Below are 24,137 nucleotides of genomic sequence, written 5' to 3' on the forward strand. Positions count from 1 at the left end.
ACACCCAAATCCTAGGGCACAGCACAGGGAGAAAGCCACTAATTAAAAAGATTCAAGACAACAGTGGTAGAGCTTTCCATCACAATTGATCTATAAAATTCAACGCAAATCCATAATATTCGTAAGAAAAAAACGAAAACAAGATGCCTCCAAAAATTCCTATGTGCCCAAAAGCTGATCCAAAAGATACTCAGGAGGATGAAATTCTAGACAAAGAATTTTTTTCAAAAGCTGATAGTTGAAATGATTGATGAGATCAAAGAAGAGAAAAATAAGCAGCTGAACAAATCAATTATCAAAATTATTAATGAGCTCAAAGAAGGTCAAACAAGCAGCTAAATGAATTAAGGGAAATATGAAAGATCACTTCTGTAAAGATATAGCAGTGAAGAAAAAGAAGCAAGCAGAAATCCTAGAAATGAAAGCTTCAATAGTTGAGTAAAAACTCAACTGAACATCATAGCAGTAGAACACATGAATCAGAAGATAAGATACCAAGCCTTTAAGACAATGTGGATATATTCGAACATTCAGTCAGTAATATAAGGAAAAAAGAACAAGGAATAATGAAAAGACATCCAAGAACCCCTAGACAACTCTAAAAGAACATATTTCAGCATCATCGGCCTTGAGGAAGGTGTCGGGGTACAGGATAATCAGGTAAGAAATCTTTTAAAATCATTACGGAAAATTTCCCAAACCTAGGGAAACGGATACCAAGAAGATTTAAAACCCCAAATAGACATGACCAGAATAGAGCTTCTCCAAAACACATCAAAATCAAAAGGCCAGAAATTCAGAACAAAGAAAGAATATTAAAATCTGTTAGCAAAAAATGCCAAATCACTTGTAAGGGCAAACCTATAAGAATAATAGCATATTTCCCAACAGAAACCTTAAGGGTCAGGAGTCCTTGGAATGAAGTTTTCTAAGCACTGAAGAAAAATAACTGTCAATCCAGATTACTATATCCTGCATAGCCATCCTTCAAAATCAAAGGAGAAATAGACTTTCCATGGTAAGTACAAACTAAAGAAATGTATGACCACCAAGCCAACACTGCAGAAAATATTTTAGAGAATACTAAGCAGAGATCATGAAGACAACAACCACCATGAGGTTAAGGAAAAGAATGAACCTCACAGGGAGAATAATTAAGTGAATAAGAAAACGAAATGAATCAAACACTAGAAAAATGACTAGAATTATTACATACCTTTCAACAAGTAATGATATTTGTCTTAACTTTAATAAAATACAAAGACAAGTAGATTGGATCAAAAAACAAAATACATATATATGTTCCCTACAATAGACAAATCTCATTCTACAAAGACATACACAGACTGAAAGTGAAATAATGGAAAATGATACTCCAAGGAATTGGAACCCAAAAGCAATCAGGAGTAGCTATATTTCTATCTGACAAAGTTGACTTCAAATTAAAACATCAGAAGACAATAAGAAAGTCACTACATATTGGTAAAGGAAACAATTCATCAAGAAATGACAATTGTAAATATATATATATATATTTGTGCAAAAATACATATAATATGCAAAAAACATCAGCACACCCAATTTCACAAAACAGATACGTGACTAAAAAGGACAGACAACAAAACAATCATAGTGATGGACTTCAATGCTCTACTCACACAAACAAAAAGATCAACAAGACAATAAAACAAAGAAACATGGGAGTTAAAGTTCACTATAGAACAAATAGACTAAGATATATAAACAGAGTCTCATCCAAAAATAGCAGAATATACATTCTTTTAAGCATCTCAAAGAATTTCTTCCAAAATAGGTAATATTTTAGGCCACAAAGCAAGTCTCAATAAATAGAAAAAATTAAAATATCATATATCCTATCAGATCACAATAGAATGAAACTAGAAATCAGTAACAAAAGAATAGAAAAAATAATGACCACTGTAGGGAATGTGAGGGAAAAAATGAAACCCCTCACACACTGTTGGTGGGAATGAAAACTCACTATGAAAATCAGTAAGGAAATTTCTCAATAAAATGAAAATAGAAATAACATTTGATCCAGCTAAACCTCTCTAGGATATATATTCCTGAAAGAATTAAAGATAGCATACTGTAGGGATACATGCATATCTATGTTTACAACAGTACAGGTCACAATAGCTAAGCTGTGGAAATGGGCTAGGTGTCCATCAACAGATGAATGGATAAAGACAATGTGGTACAGATACACAATGGAATATTATTCAGCCATAAAGAACAATGAAATGTCATTTTCAAGGAAATGGATAAAACTAGAAACCATAATGGTAAGTGAAATAAGTCAAACTCAGAAAGTTAAATACTGTATCACATGGCTTCTCTTATAAGAGAAACCTACAAAATAGAGAAATAAAGTAGAAACGACATTTACGCAAGCGCAAGGACCCAAGTTCGATCCCCGGTACCAAAAAAAAAAAAAAGTAGAAAAGACTTTTTTGGAGAAAGGAAGGAGTTAGAGGGGGTGGAAGGAAAGAGGGGTTAGTGGCACTAAAAATAAACAAAATGTTAAATGTACATAGGAGTTTGCCAAAATGTACTTCCTCATTCCATATTACTAACATGCTCTATTAAAAAAAAATTTAAAGAAATCCTAAGGCTAGAAGGACACAGAATAACATGTCAATGACATGTTAATAACATATGTAAATGAAAATAACTGCCAACCAAGATATCAAGTCTATTCTTCAGAATCAAAGGAGAAATAAGGACCTTCCAAGAACACCAAACTAGCCTTACAAAGTAGAAGAAAGATGAACTACCACCATGATAATAAATAAAAGTATAAACCCCACTAGAATAGATATACAAATGAAAAACAGAAAAGAACAAAACGCTATAATACAATCAACCATCAAACCACAAACACAACTGAAGAAATAAACATGCAAAACAAGTAGAAAAAAATCAACAAAATGACGATATATTATATATATATACACATACATACATACATATATATACACACACACAAAGAGCAAAATACAAAAGAGATAAATAGAAAGTAGGGAAAAGTTCAAATACTGCAACAAATCACGTATCTCTTTGTTTCAAAAATACATTAGTATATATGCTAGTGTATTTCATTTATACTACTAGTCTATGATAGATCGTTGAAAACAAAGTTTTAGCCATAGTGGCACATGCCTGTAATCCCCAGCACGCAGGAGGCTGAGGCAGGAGGAATGCACAAGTTCAAGGCTAGCCTAAACTACACAGCAAGACCCTGTCTCAAAAAACCAAAAAAAAAAGAAAAAGAAAGAAAAATTTTTGTATTATTATCTCTTTTTTTGTAAGAATCTTTTTGGTTTACGTCTTGTATTCTGAGTAACTACTTTGGGGATAATGATATACAGTGTATTAACTATTGTTATTCTCTTATTATGTTGTGACATTTTATAATTTCATAAAATTAAAAGGAAAAAATAAATAAAAATAAAAAGCAGATCATGGATAGAAAAAAAATATTGGTGAAGATAGGGAGAAAAGAAATCCTTATATTCTTGGTAGGAATGTAAATTAGTACAGCTACTACTGAAAACAGTATGAAGATCCAAAAAACTAAAAATAGAACTACCATACGATCGATCTAGCTATCCCTTGTTTGAGTATATATATATATATAAAAGTGAAATCAGCATACAAAAGATACCTACATACTCACATTTATCATGGCCCTATAACAGTAACTAAGTAGAGGAATAAGCCTAGGCAACCATCAACAGATGAATAGATAAGGAAAATATCACACACAAACACACACACACACACACACACACACACACAAATGCAGTATTATTAAATTATAAAAGAATAAAATCCTGTCATTGATATCATGTTAAATGAAATAAGCCAGACACAGAAAGACAAGTATTGCAAGTTCCGGGTGCCACGGTGCAAAGGGTTGGTGGGACAGGAGTATAGTTAGAAGACAAGTTGAGAGACTTGATCAATCTATGATATATGCTGATTTGGAAGTAACAAACCGAATACCACTAATTTGTACAATTCATATGGATTACTGAGTCAGGTGTGGTGGTACTTGGGAGGCTGAAGTAGGATCAAGACGAGTTTGAGGCCAGGGCTACATAGTTGAGTTCAAGGACAGCCTGTGCTACATATCTAAAAAAAAGGCCGTACCCTGCCCCCAAGCTCCCAGGGCCCTCCCTGTGAGGGTCGTGCTGCACCAGTGCCTGGGCAGGGCTGGTCTTCTCGCCTTGGCAGGCCCCTGGGTTCTGCTGCAACCCCCTACTGCGTGTCCCAGGCTGACGCGTGCCCAGAGAACTCCCCACTGAGGTGGCAGAGGGGTCGAAGAGGTCCGCATCGCCATACGCAGCACCCATGGTCAAGGGCCTCCAGCACTCCAGGGCAAACTGTCCAAAGCCTCAGGGAAAATGGTGGAAAATTCACCGTTGCCATTGCCAGAAAGAGCGATTTATGGCTTTGTACTTAAGCTCTCAATTTGGCTTCATACTTTATCTTGTGTGGGCTTTCATTCCTGAATCTTAGCTACTCTCCTTAGGCTTAACCTATTGGCCTCAAAAGTACTGGGCAGTTGCACTGCCTGTCTACCTCCTTCTTACTATAATAATCCGTTATGTGCTCTTATTTGGAATTAACATGATGAGCACCTCTCCACTCAACTCCATTCATACAATCACAGATAACTATGCTAAAAATCAATAGGAGAAGAAATACCAAGAGTCCATCCCAGCACTGAGATATTCCTATTAATGAAGTAACCCAAATGTTTTTTCTTTCAAACAAATAACCTTACACCAAAAATTGAGTTGTGTGTAAACGTACCAACACCAAGCATTTATTCCTAAGTTTTTGACAGAATAATTTTAACTGTAATTATACTGACTACTGCTTTTATTAATACCCAGTAGTAAGATGTAAAAATATGAAAGTTAATCTCTTAAAGTTCAATTAAATATTGAAAATGTTTTCAAATGTGAGTTAATGGACAAGATAAATAAAATACTGCATTAACCTAAAAAAAAAAAAAAACCCAAACAAAATTGAAATGTTAATATTTTAAAGCATTTCAAATTTTCAGATTAGGACTCTTAATCATACAGTCAACAAATTAATTATAAAACATAAAGATTCACCTAAAGAAATTAAAAAACTATTCAGTTTCCCTATTTAATGAGTAACATACTAGCTAGCTTTCAAAAACCTTAAAAACATCACTTTCAGAAACATTACTTTCCCTTTGCTTGTCTTCCTTTCTTCCTCCTTCCATGAAAACAGGACTCTGATTCAAATGGATTGCTTTGGGCAATAAAATGAATGATCATCAGCAAACACTCAAAAATATTTGAAACTTGAACCACCATCACAGACAGCTAAATACAAGAAAAGTTGTTACATGACTTTATAGACACAATTTCATTTTTACTTAAATATTACTACTCAGCTTAATCATCTTAATTGTTGCCTTCACTTAAAAAGACATTTTAATTGTTTAAAAAAAAAAACACCTTAGAATGAAAATAGACTTTCCACTGAGGCTATACACCTGAAGCAAGGGTCTATTTAGAAGCTTTAACATCTTTAAGCCTATCAGTGGGACCAATGAGGTGCCCTTCCAGAAACCTATGTTCACTGAGGGATCAATCTACTAGGAAAGAACTCATCCTAAGGTAATAGCCTCAGGGCCACACGTCTGATGAGGACAGGGAAAGGACTCATTCTAAATTTTAAATGGTGCTAGTTCCCTCTGCACACACCCTCCCTCCCCCAAATCCTAAAGGAAGAAGCTATACAGAAAAGGAGTTGCTTTACTATTGTAGATGTGAAACACTGAAACGAAATACCACCAGAGATCAGACAATTAACAAAACCAAGTCAGTGGTTTAGGAGAGGAGTGTGGTGATCTATACACTAAAGGCCTCACCAGAGGCAATTCTATTCAGCTCCAGCAGACTGTTGTCATAAGAGTGAAACCTAGTGCTACCAGAACTATGAATTCTTCAAATGAAATTCAAAATCAAAAATGTGTTAAGATCTCCCAGTATTTAAATGTTAGCAACTAATTCAATTTCTTAAAATCAATGTGCTGGCCTTTAAATACTACATCCATGGGCAATGACCATGACTGAACAAGTTCAACTAAGAATGACCTAAGAAATAAAGATAGCACCCTCAGAGTGACAGTGAAGTAAAATAAGCAAAAGAGGCAGAGCCGTCAGCGTAAGTCACCAACACTAACAGCAATGGTCACACCTGCATCACACGTCAGCAATGATATTCATGGATATAAGCAGCCATAACATGATTGTGACCACTAGTGGTGATCAATACAACAAGCACAAGTGCCACTGATGCCATGTCTGACATTCCCTTACTCTGTATCTGCTCCCAGGAATCTGAACTATACATGGAAGAAAAAACACACTTAGTCCAACTGGTGTTACTGAAATTGAACACTTGACACTGGGTAATGTACAGAGGTTACCTCACTATCCTGGTAGTTAAGAGTGCCAAAACCGCATGGCACTGACATCCTGGCAAGGGTCCCCTGGCTATATCACAACATGATAAAGAAGTGGTGGGGGGAACAGCCACGTGCAAAAGGGGGTGCAACGTCAAGTGACTGAGCTGAGAGTCAAACCTGCTTTATAACAAACCATTTTTACAGAAATTAATCCAGTCCCATACTGAGCCTCCATGACCTAATTATCTTCCAGCAGCTCCCCCCTCTTAAAAATTGCTCTACCTCAACATTGATACACCAGTGACCAAGCTTCCATCCAAATGAGGACAATCATGCACAACCACACTGACTGTTCTTAATATTAAATACACTACCACGAATACCAAGTGACCCCTTACTGCTTTCTGACATACAGATATGTACATATATAGAGGTACATTTACATGTATGGATATGCATGTGTATATATTTATTATGTATTTCCTTAGTCTATCTGCTTTCCTAAAAACTGTTTTTTTACCATTCTCTCTCTCCCCAAGTCCCCAACTCATCCTCATGTCCACTACGCTAATGGTTTGATTTCTATTTCACTAAGAAAATAAGAAACATTCAAAAACTAACTTCTGCCTCTACCAACAACATCACATCTAAAAGCAGCCTACATCCATAACACATACTCTTTTTCCCTACAGTTACCATGGCTCTTAACCATTTAATCTGTCCTCTTGGAGCTGAATGTCATCCCCTCTAACCTTGTGCTCAAGACCCTGACTCCAGCAACAGCTGCCCTTTCTTTCCTACATCACTGTCAAGCCTCCCTTTCCACTCGGTCACTTCCACAAGCACACAACATGTTATACAGTCTCTGTTTATGTGGAAGAGGCTTTTCAAATAGCCCTCAGGGATCAACACCTCCTGGAATTTGCAGTCTTGGAATGCCTCCCCTATGTATGACAGGTTGGTTTATGTGAACTACAGGACATAAGCAGTGATAGTAAGTATATACTTCTGTGACCTATCCTATTTGTACCCTACCCTAAGTATGTTATTTCCTATCTTTTGCCCTTACTTCTCTCTGTATTTTATATCCATTTATTAAATCATGTGACATAGGCATTTTTATCAGTAAATCTTTTCCCACAACCTCTGGGATAGCTTGCTTGGTGGGTTACTTAAGAGGCTACCACTCAATGAGTGTAATTTCCCACAATACACTTCTTAATCTAACTCTAAAAAACATTATTAGACACGATTACACACTTTCACTTTTTGAAACATTTTTCTCAGGTCATCACTCATGGTTCTCCTCAGGTCCAAGTGTTCGCCATGTCCTCTGACATGGAGTGCTCTATCCCCAAATTTTCATGACTTTCTCCTTCACTTCCCTCAGGTCACTGCTCAACTCTCACGTTACCTCATAGGACTTTCCTTTCTTGTCTTTTATAAATACAAACTTCTGTCAATTCCCCCAAATACTCCTATCCACAGCATTTCCTTTATTCCTTGATCTGCTTTATTTTTCTCCATAGCTCTGGCCTGATAGTTATTGGCCTAATTGCATACCTGATTGTTGGTTTCTTTACAGTTTATCTCTCTAAGCTCCAAAAGGGCATCCTTATAGCCTCTGCCACTTGGGAAGAGGGTATAATACCAGAAAGGTAAGAGCAAGGCCACAGAGACTGTTTTGTGGTAATCATGGTCTTGACAGGAAAAATTTAACTAGTAAACAAAACTTTACCACAGAGAAACCAGGAAGATACTCGTTGAACCTCTGAACCAAGTGATCAAAATAGTATCACTGGTCATTACAGAAACAAATAATGCTTCCTAATATGATGCACTGAGAACACACCATAACTTTTGTGACTTGCCTGGCAAAAGCATATAACCTATATCTACTCATGGGAAAATACATGTGAAAACCTGATATTAGGGACATTTTACTAAAAAAGAAAGAAAAAAACAACTATCCTATATTCTTCAAATACCAATGGTGTGAAACACAAAAACTTAGGACTGTACCAGATTAAATGTAACCAAATAGACACAACTGAATGCAATGCATAATTCTGAATTTTATTTTGTTAGAAATGAGAAATACTAGGACAACTGGAGAAAACTAATATAGTCTGTGGATTACATAAGTCTTCCACTGATCCTGATTTTTTGGCTGTTAATTACGTGGTCAAGTAAGAGAAAGTCCTTGTTCTTAAGCAATACATACAGAGGTATTGAGAGGGAGAAGGCAATACTATGTCTACAATTAACACTGAAGTGAAAATATTATTATATGATAGAAAGGATAAATCAAATATAATAAAATGTTACTATTTGGAAAATCTGACTGAAGAATATATGGAAATTGTTTGTATTATTCCTATAATTCTCCCGTAAGTGAGAAATTATGTCATAATAAATTTTTGAAGTAAAAATGAAACATTAAAAAGGTTCAAAAATTATGAGGAAAAGAATATTTTTAACATACAATTTTCACAAGAGTGGCTATTTCAGATTTTAAAACATGATCTCTATAAATTCTTTCAAATTCAAATTTAAAAAGTACAACTACAAAAGAAGAAAATGTATAGTAGTGCTACACCTAGAATGCAAATTTTTTACTAATACTGTCTATTGGACTATAACACTCTAGATTTTGTTCCTACTTTTAATTTTATTTAAAAACTAAAAATAAATGATATGAAAGAAAAATATCATAACACTGGTGTTTAAAGAAATATCATTTTGCATATTAAGATAAACTGAAAAATATAACATAATTTAACAATATTACATATATTATTCTATTGAAGCATCATGAAATATTAGAGAAAAAACCTTAGGATAGCATAAACATAAAAGAACTGATTTTATTTATTTAACTGTAGTGTTGATCAGCCATTTCCAAAAGAATAAAAGCAAAGCATCCTCACAAGCACAAGGTCCAAGTTCGATCCCTGGTACCAAAAAAAAGCAAAGCAAAATTACCTTCATGAACTGTAATGCCACAATTGTCACACTGAATTATTTCATCAGCATCCTCACTGTTATCTCCAAGACAAACACAGCAAATCAGAATATGGTCCATTTTCTGAGAACTCCAGTTTTGACTCTTCTCAAGAATCAGCGAGTCCTAATATTAAAATGAGAAAAATCACGTTTAAGTTAAAAAGTAATTTGAAAAAATAAAATTTTCACTATAAATTATTTTAAAACATTTTTACAATTCCAAATTTGTTGTTTTTCCATTCTTTTAATAATTTCAATGTGTGCTACATTAGAGAACCATACTTCCTTGTCAAAGGACTCTTTAAGTACCCTTTCAATTTTTCACTTCTCTGCAAGTTCCATCTTCTCTCCTCCATTAAATAAAAAATAAGGTATTCAAACAACTCCATCTCCTTTGTCATTCTGCTTTTTTTTTTAAGTAGAAGAAAGAAAAAATTAACCCATAAGTAATTATTAATTCTGTATATGGATTTTTTTTTTTTTTTTTTGGTACCAGCGATAGAACTCGGGTCCTTGCGCTTGTGCATCAGGCAGCGAAACCACTGAGCTAAATCCCTGGCCCTATATATGGATTTTAAAAGTGTAAGTGTTCCTACACTTCGGGATAATTTAATGCTCCCTAAGAAAGACAAGACATACATATATAAGAGGAAGAAATAAGTTCAAGATAACATATATGCAAGTGTGCATGTGATAGCTGAATTAAACTATATTCCTTAAGTGCTGAGGAATTCAGAAATTCCACAGTTGTCAAATTACTGGATGATCCATCAGTGACAGCCTGAACAGGCATCTCTGCATATACAAGTACAAAAAAACCATCTACATAAGGTTCTGGATTGTCCAGCTACTAGAAAATATTACAGTATTCTATTAGGTTTCAGTCAAGAAATATCTAGTACAAAACAAAACAAAAAAAGAAATATCTAGTACAAACTGGTAATAAAGATATCTAGCTAGTTGTAAAGGAGGATATGAATATAAAAGGATAAAATACCAAGAAAGAGAAATGTCTTCTCGTTTTCATTTAATCCTTCTGCACTATGGATTTAAATTTTAATAAGAAAAGTGTTGTCATATTTAGTAGATTGAGCTTAATATTACATATAATGAAAGATGTAATTCCAGCACTCTGGGAGCCTAAGGCAGGAGGATCACAAATTCAGTCACAGATTGCACATCTTAGCGACTAAGCCAGAACCTGTCTCAAAAAGAAAAAAGAAAAATAGTTGGAGATATAGCTCCATGCAAAGTTCCTGGGCTCAGTTCCCAGTAGCACAAAACAAAAAGATGGCACATTGAACCTCATCATATTCAAAAACAAAATAAATTAGTTCCATACCATACATTCATGAAATGTACTTTGATCCATATTAATACTTTCTATATTTTTACATTCTCTGAAATTCTACCAGTATTCAAAGGAAACATGTGGAGCCAACATTTCAATATCAATTTGTAAATGAAACTTGAAAACATCTTAAGGTCAGAATTAATAATTTTTTTCAAATATATTTTGGGTATAACATCTACAATTGCAGCTTACCTATAAAATAAATCAGAAAAGAATGCAAAAGTCAACAAGGAGTTAAGGTCATTTTCCTGAGGATTCTAGTGCTTCAAAGGTTTTGTATTTTACGCCTTTGTTATAAAAGCAAACTAATCTGAGGCTAACAAATAAGTAGCAAATAAAGCTGAAAAAAATACTGTAAGAAAAACTTGTGTATTTTATTATACTTTGGTACAGTAAAAAAACAAAAATCTGCCCAGATTTTCACACCATTAGCCATGCTTCAAAAGTAATAGCATTTGGGCTGGGGATTTAGCTCAGTGGTTCCAGCGCCTGCCTCACAAGCACAAGGTCCCAAGTTCAATCCCGGGTACCAAAAAAAAAAAAAGTAATAGCATTTGCTGAGCCAGGTGGCACACGCCTGTAATCCCAGTACTAGGGAGGCTGAGGCAGGAGAATCACTGAAAGTTCAAGGCCAGCGTGGCCTACATAGTGAGTTCAGGGCTAGCCTGAACTACAAAGCAAGACCCTGCCTCAAAAAAAAATAAAAAATAAAAAGTAATAGCATTTGACTTAAAGTAAGACATTCCTGGGTTTCACTCTAGCTCTCACTAGCTGTTGAACTTTAACGGTATAATTTCCTCACGGGTAAAATGAGGATGATAAAAATAACACCTACCTCATGAGGTGATTGTGAGAATAAAATATGCGGCAAGAGTATCTCTGGTATACGCTAGACACTCAATAAATGTTCATTCCCTTCTTCATTTCCTCTGTACTACTTCTAGGTGGTACAAAGAGAAATTTGAACTGACAACTTATTACACTGGGACGTCTTCCTTAGACCCACAAAAGAAAAGTGACATGGCTCAACGAGCACTAATAATTTAAATATCATCCTCAGTCCAAAAAGAGATGTTTTTCTTAGTATATCGCATCTAGGTTAAACAATTCAGACTAGGAAGCAACCTAGCAAACCACCATAATTTGACAAGCAAGAGACCACTTGTGTTAATAGACTGCACTGACATTTCTCTGGTGGAATTAAACTATCCAGCCCCGGAAAGATAGTTTGCCTATAGGTGAAACAATTTCCTTGGGTCAGAAAAAAATAACATCAGTGGTCAGCTATAATTCCTCTATTTTCCTATTTCGCTCAGAAAAACAGCAAATGTCTAAATTCTGTATCTACACCAATCTCTCTATATATTATCACTTAGAGGCTAAGAAAACCAAACTAACTGGTATTTCTGACCCTGACTCCGACCACATGAAATGTACTGCAAAGAGAAAAATGTGTAACACTAGATCCCTATATGATTCCCTTATAAGGTTGGCAGAAAATGATTCAATGGGAAAATTTAAACACATCCTTTGAAAAAAGTACTTTTCTTTAATAAAGCAAACATAGGTTTAAGCATACTTACGATCAAATGAATATAAGATCAAATTTGCTACCAATTTTTGTTAGCATATTTCTGAAAATATCTATCTTCTTTCAAGGGAAAATAGTTGAGCTAAAGTACTTAACAAAATTTTTAAAATATTGCTTTACATAAAGACAGAAATCAGGAAAATGAGTTTTGAATGACAAGAGGGTATCACCTAGGAAATAACTAGATAATGAATGGACTCTAATATTATTACATTAATAATTATTAAGAATAAATGGGGTACTACAGTAATAAATCAGTGAATACTTATTTTATCACTTGGAAAAAGAAATTAATCTTTATCCCACAAATGTTAATATTGTCCAGTGTTTTTCCATGGAGTCTAAAATATGTTTAGTATTCACTGATACATGTATTCCACAGAGATGACTACAAGAGATATATAAAATGGGCTAAATTTTACCTAAGTTATGTTTGTGATTAATGGGAGTAAATTCCAACACACTTCTTCTATAAAACCTGAATTAAGAGATGAAAAAAAATTAACACACCAATAATTCTTCCTTTGAGCTTTTGAAGAAGTTTAAATTTAAACTAATTTTTGTTCATTTATTTTTTGAGACACTGTCTTGTTATATAGGTCAGGCAGGACTTGAACTCACTATGTAGACCAGGCTGGCCTCGAACTCAGTGATTCTCCTGTCTCAGCCGCTTGAAGACTGTGATTGCAGACATGCGCCACCATGCCCAGCTCTCTATTTTATATTTATAAAGCTACAATTTCAGCTATACCTACTACAAAGTGATAAAGTTTAAAAGAATAATAAAACTTCAAATATATTCAACTATATACTTAATTGCTATCTAACAAATATTTAGCAATTATCACTAGCTAAGCTAAACAGAAAATTCAAGATACAAATATTAGCCACAAAGCAACAAAAAGATTAACTTTAGTCATTTTTTTACAAAACCAAGATCATATGAATAGAAAATTTAGAAATGTAATCATCTATATTGATTAGTTTTTAATTAAAATTTCATATCTAGTTTTAAATAGAACTAGAATCGGGCTGGGGAATGTAGCTCAGCGGCACTGCACCTGCCTGGCAAGCTCAAGGTCCCAAGTTCAGTCCCCAGTATCACAAAAAAAAACAAACAGAACTAGAATCATCAAAAAATATTGAAGAGTTTGAATAATAGAGTCATCAGTACGGTTACCGAACTTCTAGGTAGAGTGCTATTCTGAGGGAAATTAACTTTTCATAAATTCTTCTATGTGGGTACTTTTATAAAGAGTGCTTTAAAATCTTCCTGAAATATCTGTGAAACTATTAACCTAAACACAGGTCTCACTAGTGTAGTTAAAAAAAAAAACTTAATAACACATGTGGCCTTCAAGTGCATCATAAAGATTAGCCTAAAACTTAAGCAGTATGTCATGAACAGATAATGTATATACATTTTATGTGGCAAACTTCTAAACATATGACGGTATCCTCCAAACCTGAGCATAAATCTAATCCACACTGCCTCTATCATTAGCTAGACTACTTTTGTGAATGTTAGTCTAATAAAAATGAAGCAAGAAAGAGATGTTACTCAAAAGTAAACATTCAGCAGATAAAGAATACTAAGTGCTACAAAATCAACTGAACACATGTCTAAATTAAAACATTAAAGATTGGATTTCCATACTTCTGCTTCCCTGAGGTAACATTAATAATATGGAACAGCTTGTGCTATACCATTAAAAAAATACTACATTATATTCTTAATTCTAAGTTTCCTTTACTTAAAGATAATTAAGATGGCAGTAGAGGCAGGCAACATTCTTCATAGTAAAGTGGGCAACCTAAAAGCTAATCAGTATTTGTAATGCAAACTACAGACTGTTTCATCTCCACTGGCATATGACTACTGATAGCTTGCTATAAATTTTGGTTAAAAAAAAAAAATCACCCAATTTTTCATGCAACATAATTAAATTGGATAATCACTACTATGAAATACTTGTAAATAGAAAAATGTGAAAGAATAAAGCATAAAGAGAAAAATCTACCAGTTTAAGATACTTCAATGATAGAAAAAAAATAATGAAAGAAGTAAATTTTGATGATAATAAACACATTAACAAAAATGACAGAATTATTATAGTTCCACATGCGATGTAACAGATACATCTACATGTATGACAACAACTCAATCTTTTGAAGAAAAACATATACATAAACACACAGACAGACACAGATGTGTTTGACTGAAGAGTCTTGCACGTTGGCATCTCTGGACCAAAAGGACAAACCTAACTTTCAGTAGTAGAACTTCAAGTAGAAGAACTGAGCCATTACTGTAGTTTTATTATAGCAATGTTTGTTCTATGATGGAAACATTTTCATTTCTTTGTAGAGACACTTCTTTCACTAAATACATATAAGCAAAGTTTATATTTACTCCCATACATATACAGCAAAGATTTGGTGACTACACTGATGATGAGTGCTACAACTGGTAAAGGGATTAAAAACTTTAACATGAATCTCTGAGTTTATTAAGCTGTCTACTGTCCTGCTCCAAAGTATTCTAAAATTCTACATTTTTATGTGGATATGGAAAAGAGGTGACCTAAATTTTCCAAATCAACTCAGCATCATTCAGCAGTGCTTTGAATAATCAGGAGAGGGGATAAAAAGGGGAATGGAAAACATCTACAATTTACCAAGTCTATAGATATGAAAATACTTCTCTAAATATTTCTCGAGGACGGAGACTGTGAGATCCTTGAGAACGGTGACAAGTAGTACTCAATAAAGATTTGTTGAATAAATGCTACATTTAGGGCATTCATTTACTCCCACAGCTAAATAGGATTTTAAGGAAGCCACTTAATATAATGAGTAGAGTGGTTTAGAGAAGAATTCCCTTTTCCCCAGACAGACAGAGATCAGAAAAATTGGGTTGATCTACCTCATTACTCTTGCTTTGAGATAGTGTCAGGCTATCATTGGTTAGCTCCTCATCATCAGCACTGTTTCTGCTAAGAACTTTACTCTTCTTCTTCTTGCAACCCCCTTCGCTAGCAGGACTGCCATGGTCTTCATCATGGCCTTCATCGTTCTCATCTTCATCACTCCCACTTCCCTCATCTTCATCATCCTCATTGTCCCCATCACTTCCCTCTTTCTGGGATGCTGATCTCCCTTTTCTCTTCACTACAGTAGGTCGCCAGTCATTGTCATCCTCACTGTCATAGTCATCCATGTCATTCAGCTCTTCCATGGACACAAAATCCAAAAGTGGTCGGTTTCGACGCAGATTCCATTTTTTTGGCTCACTGACTTGTTCCTCTGTGGCGGTCATCGTAGTGGGGGCAGAAGGGGGTGTGTTGGCAGCAGGAGGACTTGTGGCTGGTGTGGTGGCAGCTGCTGAAGCAGCCACATTATCAGATACTGTTGCTTTTTCTTTTTCCTTCTCTCTTTCCTTCTCTTTTTCTTTTTCCTTCTCTTTTTCTTTCTCTTTTTCTTTTTCCTTCTCTTTCTCCCTTTTCTTTCTAGGTCTCTCTTCATTTTCTTCTTCCTCTTTCTTTTCCATTTTGATTAACTGTTTGTCGGATGATAGTATTTCCTCCTCTGAAGAATTTTTAAGTGGTTCCTCTTTTACTTTACTATCTTCATTCAGTTCTTCCTCTAATATATTTTCTTCAGAATCACTACAGGAACCTTCTCCACTGTCCTTTGAAGGATCTTCACTTCCATTACCACTCCCTTCAGAATCTGTTAAAAATATGAGAAAAAAAAAACCACACATATGTATATACATACACACACACACACACAACGCTGACACAAATGAAACCACCAAAATTTGTGAATAAGTTGCAAAACAATATAAACAATTTTAAGTCAAAGAATGGTAGACATTCCCAATCTGGCTAAATAATAAATCAATGAAGTTGATACAATGGTTTTAATTCAATAAAGCACTAATGAAGATGAATATATATATAACTAAATTAAAATGTATTTTTTTAAAAAGAACACTATTTTGTGTCATATAGCTCTTGCCATTGCTGGTATCTTGAGGCAACTTTTTTCTAAAAGTAAATGAGCATTTTTAAAAACAACATTTAATTTTAACTTACTGGTAATATAATACAGAAAAAAAAAATCAACTTTTACACCTTCCTTTTATAAACTACATGAACTTACAAGTAACGAATGAGTCAAGTCCAAAATAAGATAAATCTGCTACCCTAAAAACTGTTTCATTTATTTTAATCTTAACCCACCAAAATAAACAGAAATATTTATGATAATCAACTGTGCCACATTTCTAATATACAAAATCCATTTTAGGTCAAATACACAGGTGAAAACACATAATGGCAATGGCACAGAAAATGGAAGATACAACAGAAGCTATCAATTTTCTTGCTTATTAGGATACTGCTCATATTAATAAAAGAGTCATCTACACTTACAAAAATTCTAGGCAGTAACTACTATGGGCTCTAAAGTTGAAGAAAGTGAAGAAGAAATGAATACATCCTGGAAATGAAAAGCAACAGTAATTACTGAAAAGACAGAGTGAGGACATTAAAGAGCTTAGACAGGCCTATTTCTAGCAAGCTTCACCCATTCCTGCCTATGACAGCCAAGTCCTCAATCCAACACTACTCAGTAACCTTCCAGGCCTCCTTTATACCCAATCAAATAAATAAAAATCTAAAATATTTGGAAGGATAAATGGGAATAGAGGAAAAAAAGGAAGCAGGATTTTATGCAAACAGACAAGCCTACAGGAAAATGAGAAAGGGGCAATGATTAAAAGTGAAGTAGTCTAGGGCCGGGGATTTAGCTCAGTGGTTTCGCCACCTGCTGCACAAGTGCAAGGACCTGAGTTCGATCCCCTGTACCAAAAAAAAGTGAAGTAGTTTGTTTCAACCATGTTAATTTCTATGGACTCAACTTGCCTTAACTTCTCTAATGAACTGGGCATTAAAGCTGAAAACAAAGTCGGAACCAGTATCTGCTATCTAAAGCACCTCAGTAATCTTATACAAATGACTGGTAATAAAAATATCTTACAAGTTAAATCATACAAAAAATAAAAACTAACATTCACCAGATGCTGACTGACCCTATGAAATCAATGTCAATCTCAAGATTATCATGTAGGTATGCACTGCTTACTCTGAAGTGTTCTGAAAAAAACATTTCCATTGTAAACAATCTTGCACAGGTCAGGCAGGCAATAATGAAGGTCAGCAATTCCCTACCTGAAACCTTTGAATCCCGATGTGTTTCAAAATTCAGAATTATATTTAAAGAGTAGCACAGTATATTACACTAACACCCCCAATGACATCTATGGTACCATCCTATGGTACCATCCACAGTATTTCTGAAGTGGAAAGTATAAATATTCACAGCACATAAGAAGCACTACAAATAAACTGCTAGTTCTAGTCAGGTTTTGCCAGCGTCTAAATTTGTGCCAAACTTAGGAAATATTTTTGGATTTCTGAATTTCAAAGCGTGGGACCATTATCATTCACAAACAGGAGACCTGTTTTCAGTCCAAGAGTTCTATAAATCATTAAGAAAGTTTTCATTTTTCAAACTACTCATAAACCCAAAAGACTCAGAAAAATCATCTCTGGTAAAAATAACAAGAATTTCTATATAAATAATAAGTAATAAGCAGAGTTGACAACATTTTGAAGCAAAGAAGGATCTCTTGTATACAATGACTAAAAAATATTGAAACACAAGCTATGCTATAATTAAGAGAGCTAGAAGATGGGAATAAAAGAAAAGGTACTTTTCTTCTAGATCAATTTTCTACAAGCATTTTTCCAATAAAAACTTAATAGTAGATACAAAAGTATAAGATTAGCTGGTACAGAAGTGTGGGTACCTGATCAAAAGTGAGACCAACCAACTTTGTTATAACTTGGTAAATTTTACAAAATGTCAAGGATTTTTGTGATTTTTTTGTTTTTGGTTTCCATTTCCAAAGCCAATTAATTTTAAATGCAGAAGTATGCTGGTTTCCTTAATTCTATTTTGGTTTTATGATTATTGTGAATAGACAGCTTTTTTATACCCCAGAACTGGAACTAAACCTAGGGCCTCACACATGCTAGGTAATGAGCTATATCTCCAGCCCTTTCTAAATTTTAAACAGGATCTGGATAAGCTGCTCTGGCTAGCCTTGAATTTGAGATCCTCCTGCTTCAGCCTCCTAAGTACCTATGATTATAGGCATGCACTACTATGCCCTGGTCCCTACAGTGTAATTTTTTTTTCATGTGTGTGTTACTGAGGCTTGAAGCCCAGGCCTTTGCACTGAGTTACATGCCAGCCCTTTTTAATTTTTTTTGAGACAGTATCTCACTAAATCACTAAGTTACCTAGCCTGAGCTCAAACTTGCAAGCCTTCTCCCTCTGTCATTCAGAGTGTTAGGATTACTGTTATGCGCTACCATATCTGGCTTGAGAACAATTTTTTTAAAAAATAAATTTAAATGTTTTACATTTAAGTGTTACTAGAAGAATGTGAACATTTCCCACAAATCCAAATCCTAGTAGCTTGCCAAACCCTTTATTCAACAAATATAACACACTATTCATACTCCAACTACAGGGGTTAGGAATATACCAAATTTTATCTTTCTTTGGTCTCTGAAAAATAACTTCGTCTGATTAGTCAACACTTCTTTTCAGAACGTATGCACTCTAAGAATGGAGAAAAAGTGTTTATATCCATAGCTGGGTGATAATGAGAAAACAATGCCTTTACCCACGTATATTTTTATAGGCTGCAAAGAAAAAAATTCCTATTTCTATTACTATACTATACCCTGAAAAGGAATAACTGAGTAGAGAAATGAGCCAGATATTTCAAATAAAGCTATCTTAGGCAATTTCAAATGTAAAATAAACTGTTATATTAATAAAATTTAAAATTGAAATACTACTTCTATTTGTTTAAATAAAAGGTTAACTTCTCTCAAACACACAATACATTAGAATCTCTCCAAGAAATAGCTATTTCAATTAATAGGCAGTAAAGAACTTTTTAGTTACAGAACAAAAACATGAATCAAGAATCTCTTTACAATATTTGATAAAACAAAAATTAATTCAACTAAAAACACCCATCACCACCATCATCACCAATGCTTAAGTTTTCACCAGGATAAATATTAAACAACAAAATCATGATTCGATTCAGTTTTATGTTCTTTACAATATAAGCTTTTTCATCAATTTCATCAAATTTAGTTGTTCTACTAATTAATACAGTGCAACAAAGATTAGTTAGTACCATATATACATAATAGATAACAGATAGACCCATTATTTATTCAGTTATCATCTTGGAGCTATCTTTGACTACTTACATATGTAAACAATCAGCCAGTCAGTCAACATGACACATTCTGTCTTCTGACTCTAGTTCTACCCTGTCATATTACATTTTCTGGGTAAATCTAAACCAGTAGCTCTGGAGTGGGGACAGTTTTTCCCCCAGAAGACATGCGTTAATGTCTAATACCACTGAAGACAATGGTCACAAGATGGGGACAGATGGAATAGTTGCTACACACATCTAGTAGACAGGGATGCTGCTAAATATTCCTATTATGTGCAGAACAAACCTCCACAACAAAGAAGTATCCAACACAATATACCAATAGAGCTAAGATTGAGAAACCCTCATCTAGCTATAAAAGCTCTTAATTCTCAATCAAAAATGAGGAACTACTGATTTCCCATTACAGATAAAAGATAAAATTATTTTCACTTTTATAATGTTCTAAAAATAGAGGCTTATAATTATTAACTTTGTCATAATCCCTTGCCATTCTTTTTTTTTTTTTTTTTTCCGGTACTAGGGATTGAACTCCGGTCCTTGTGCTTGGGCAGTAGGTGGCGAAACCACTGAGCTAAATCCCCCCCCAATACCTTGCCATTCTTAATACTAGGTCAACCTTTAGCATTTTGATTTTTTTTTCTATTTGATCATCTGAGAAGCACATGTGTAAAATTATGTTTATCTACTAGGGTACTGATAATAATCTTTCGGTGTTTTCTGTATGTATTCTCTAAGCCTGACAGAAACACAAAAAGTTTTACAGTCAAAACTTCAGACTTCAAAATGACAATAAAAAGAAACCAATGTACACAACAACTGAAGGCCTCCAATCTAACCATTTTAAGTTCCAAGAAAGTCAGTAGTCCATTCATCATCATTTCTAGAGGTCATTTTGAAAGAAGATATGACCAAACAGATGTTTAGCTGTTTCTCCACTTCCAGTTTAACTTCTAGTTTATAAAGTAGACTGGGATCCCACAACTTCAACATGTTTGAAAACCAGTTATAAATCTAACAGCTTATTTCCTACAAGAGTCCAACTAAATATACTTACCTCAGTCAACAGAAAGGATTCAAATAGGAAACACCAGTAATATGGAAGAAGACAACATCTCTGCTATGGGGAACACCAATGTTCCTCAATCAAAATATGGAAAATATGACCCAATTTCTTTGACTATTAATTAGTTTAAACAAAATCATTTTCTGCTAATTTCCCTTTTATAATAACATACCAAGAATTACACAAATAAATTTGCGATTTTAGACCTTACGTCACAAATGTAAAACCCTCAAGGGCAAGGGTGATAAATTATAAATGCAGCAGACTAGGTATTCTATGACAGGAAGTACAGAAAGTTATGTATTTTTATACATCAGCCTAACAAAACTCATCCTATCAATACTCTTCAATTATGGTTCAGATGTAAGGTCAGGATTCTCTACTTAGCCTGATACCACAAATTATTTTGATGGAGTAGTTTATATTTGTATCATTAGATTGTTTTATCCTTCATTAAAAACAAATAATGTCTGTTAATGATTCTACTTGAAGAAACAAAAGGAAAAAATTGTCCATGAAATCAGAATTTATTGTCACAGAAGTAATTTTAGAATGCTTAAAATAAGTTTTGGACTTTATCTCGTAACAGTATTCAAAAATATGCATAACCACTGAGGCTCAACTATTTTTGTTTACAACCCTAATAAATCAAAACTACTTTCCATCCAGGACTCTTAGCGGTTGAGGTCTTCTCCACTGAAACTGAAGACTTTTGAATTTTTACCTCCTATCCTCCTACTTCTTTTCCCTTTTTTAAAAACACCAAGCATCACTAAATGGGAGATAAAGAACTGAGAAGCAAAGGTTAAAACCATTAATCAAAAATAAACAACAACTTTTGATTACAGGGAGTGAACTCAAGTAGTTTTAGTTTAAGATTATATCGAACCACTCTTAAAATCTAATAGTGAAAAGACTATAAACTCTGGAGTCAATTACACTGGATCCATTACTGTCTGAGTGAACTCATGCAAATTCTTTAAACTGAGTAACCCTGTTACCTATAAAATAGTATCTCCTTTACTGAATTATTGTAAAAGTTAAATGAGATTATGCAAACAAGTTTCCAATAAATCATAATGCAAATTGTTTATGATGTTATTAAAAGTAATTATAAGTAACACAATACAACTTAATTTTATCCCTTACCATCTCTTGCAGGGAAAAAAAACAAAAACAAAAGTGAATCGGGAGAGATGACTAAGCAGAGCAAACTCTCTGAAGGATACTTAAAAAATGTCTAAGGGGCTGGAAATGCATCCCAAATGTAGAGCTCTTGCCTAGCATGTAAACCCTGCATTCCTTGCCTAGACCAGGGTTCCATCCCTAGCACTGTAATGAAAAGGGAAGTTGTAAAAGTGATGAAATGTGTAAGGCTTCAATTTTTTTGCTTATCTAAAGTTCCAAAAAAGGGGCAGAATTACAAATAATTTTTATTGTTCACGTGTTCACTAGTATTTTTCATATGAAATATTTAAACGTAATTTTTGTTTCTCAGTCTCAAAAACTTTATATATTATTACATAGATGAGACACACTAAATATTTTTCTATATTTTCCAAGTTCATACAATGTGAATGTATGACCTTTTAAAATGTGTTTTTAAAAACACTAAATATAAGGAGTAAGCATGCACACTATTAAAAGAGCTGACAAAAAGCAAACTCCCCTCACAAAGTGCAGAGTGAGTTGAAAAGAGAAAAACACTAATCAGGGCTATTGATAATGCATAATACTCTTAGAATATTCTACTTTAGGGTATCTCTTGACTTCTTCCTCTGTGAAATAAGCACAAATATACCTCAAAGTGCAGAAGAGAGGAAATGTTTTTGTAACTTTGTAAAAAATCCTTCCCTAAATTCTCGGTACATTATTACAAATGTGCTAAAAACACTTTACCTCTAACAACTATCTATTAAAATATATCTCACTAAACTACAGCTACTCAAAAGTGGTACATCATTTTACAATTTTCTTTCGTTTTCTTTTTTCTTATTTCATGTATACTATATTGAATGGTTAAAATAAATAAAACAGGTACAATGATCAGTAAAAAAAAATCCTTCCCTACTTGCTAATTATCTGAGTAAATAAAAATGAAAACATAAGCAGTGATAGAATCTAGTAACAGGATCTTAGGGAAATATGGGAAATCAAATGGACTAAATAAATAAAGTTTATGTTTTTTCACTTTAAATCGGCATTTTAAAACCAACTCTTAAAAAAGAGAGAAAGAGAGAAGTATAAAAATATACCCAACTCCAGAAAGCTGGGAAAGGGCAAAAGAAAGGAAACATTTACCTGAAGCATCTCCAACTTTAAAATCACTGTCATCTGAACTATCATAATCGAGAGCTTCTAGAAGAGAAGCTGCCAGAGGCTTCACCTGCCTCCTCTTGGAGCTGCGATCCACTGTTAAAAGAAAAACATTTACATAAGTCATTCACAAGCACACCAAAAACGAGAGAGCTGTGATGCTGAGGGAAGATAAAGATGATCTCGTGCAGGCACACAGTGTAATAGAGTTCTCAGCCAAAGGAGTCCGGGAAAGGTTGGGGTGGGGACAGGGCACAGCTGCAGCCCCGGGGGTGCGGTCGATGCCAAATCAATCGGGCCGAAATCGAAGCTGAACCTCTCCTTGCACCTCTTATGGAGATATTTCTGAGGCTTCCTTTTAATCCCTCAAGCAGACATCGCAACAGTCAATAGAAAACGCAAAACCCAGGGAGTAAAAGAAGCGGGATTCCTATCCGCGGACCGTGGAGAGGTAGCGCCCATGAAGGGTTGTTTCCCGCGGGACCCACCCATCCTCTGAAACAGACTTCTCTCCCCACCGAGGCCTCGGATAACTTACTAAGGAATCCGTCGCTTGGAGGAGACCTAGGGAGAAGCTGTGGGAACCCGCCGAGGTCAGGGACTGGGACCGCGGAAGCAGGTCCGAAAAAAGATATTTAAAATCTGCCGCGCCGCCGACCATCCAGGGGCGCGCCCAGAGCCGCCCACGGCCACTCCCGCCCCCCGCCCCAGTCCGCGCCCGCCCGGCCGCTCCCCTTCCCACGGCGCTCCGGACACAGGTGCCTTCCGGCCCGGCAGCGGCCCCGGGGCGCCAATAACTCCCCAGGTGGAAAAATATAAAAGAAAAACTTTATTAGCCTGCACCCGAAGGAACAAAAGACCTAGGACTTGCACAGTCCGAGGCCGACTGTGTGAGACAATAGAGAAAGCAACGACCCGGATACAGCTCCGGAAAGAAGGAAGTGAAAACGCCAGATCGAGCGCAGCCCTCAGAGCCGCGCGCGC

The 24,137-nt window shown here is 34.9% G+C and overlaps 1 protein-coding gene and 1 pseudogene across 6 annotated transcripts in view; one reads left to right on the forward strand and one right to left on the reverse strand.

Annotated features, from left to right (window-relative positions):
- Phf14 (PHD finger protein 14) overlaps positions 1–23,838 on the reverse strand; it is a 320,314-nt gene extending 296,476 nt beyond the window's left edge. For all 6 annotated transcript variants that reach the window (XR_015448743.1, XR_015448744.1, XM_087204669.1 and 3 more), the window contains exons 1-4: positions 23,692–23,838; positions 23,139–23,249; positions 15,359–16,164; positions 9,467–9,611 (exon numbers count right to left, since the gene is read on the reverse strand). Coding sequence is in view for 4 of the 6 variants with exons in the window: in XM_087204669.1 (XP_087060795.1) it covers positions 9,467–9,611; positions 15,359–16,164; positions 23,139–23,249; position 23,692 (1,063 nt within the window). In the remaining 2 variants the exon portion in view is untranslated. The remainder of the gene's footprint in view (positions 1–9,466; positions 9,612–15,358; positions 16,165–23,138; positions 23,250–23,691) is intronic.
- LOC101705505 (phosphatidylinositol N-acetylglucosaminyltransferase subunit P pseudogene) lies at positions 4,431–4,807 on the forward strand (annotated as a pseudogene).
- Positions 23,839–24,137: the final 299 nt, after the last annotated feature.

Source organism: Heterocephalus glaber, unplaced genomic scaffold (assembly GCF_053883595.1).
Source record: "Heterocephalus glaber isolate CG9 unplaced genomic scaffold, H.glaber_assembly_v1.0 deba00000546, whole genome shotgun sequence".
Lineage (NCBI taxonomy): Eukaryota > Metazoa > Chordata > Mammalia > Rodentia > Bathyergidae > Heterocephalus > Heterocephalus glaber.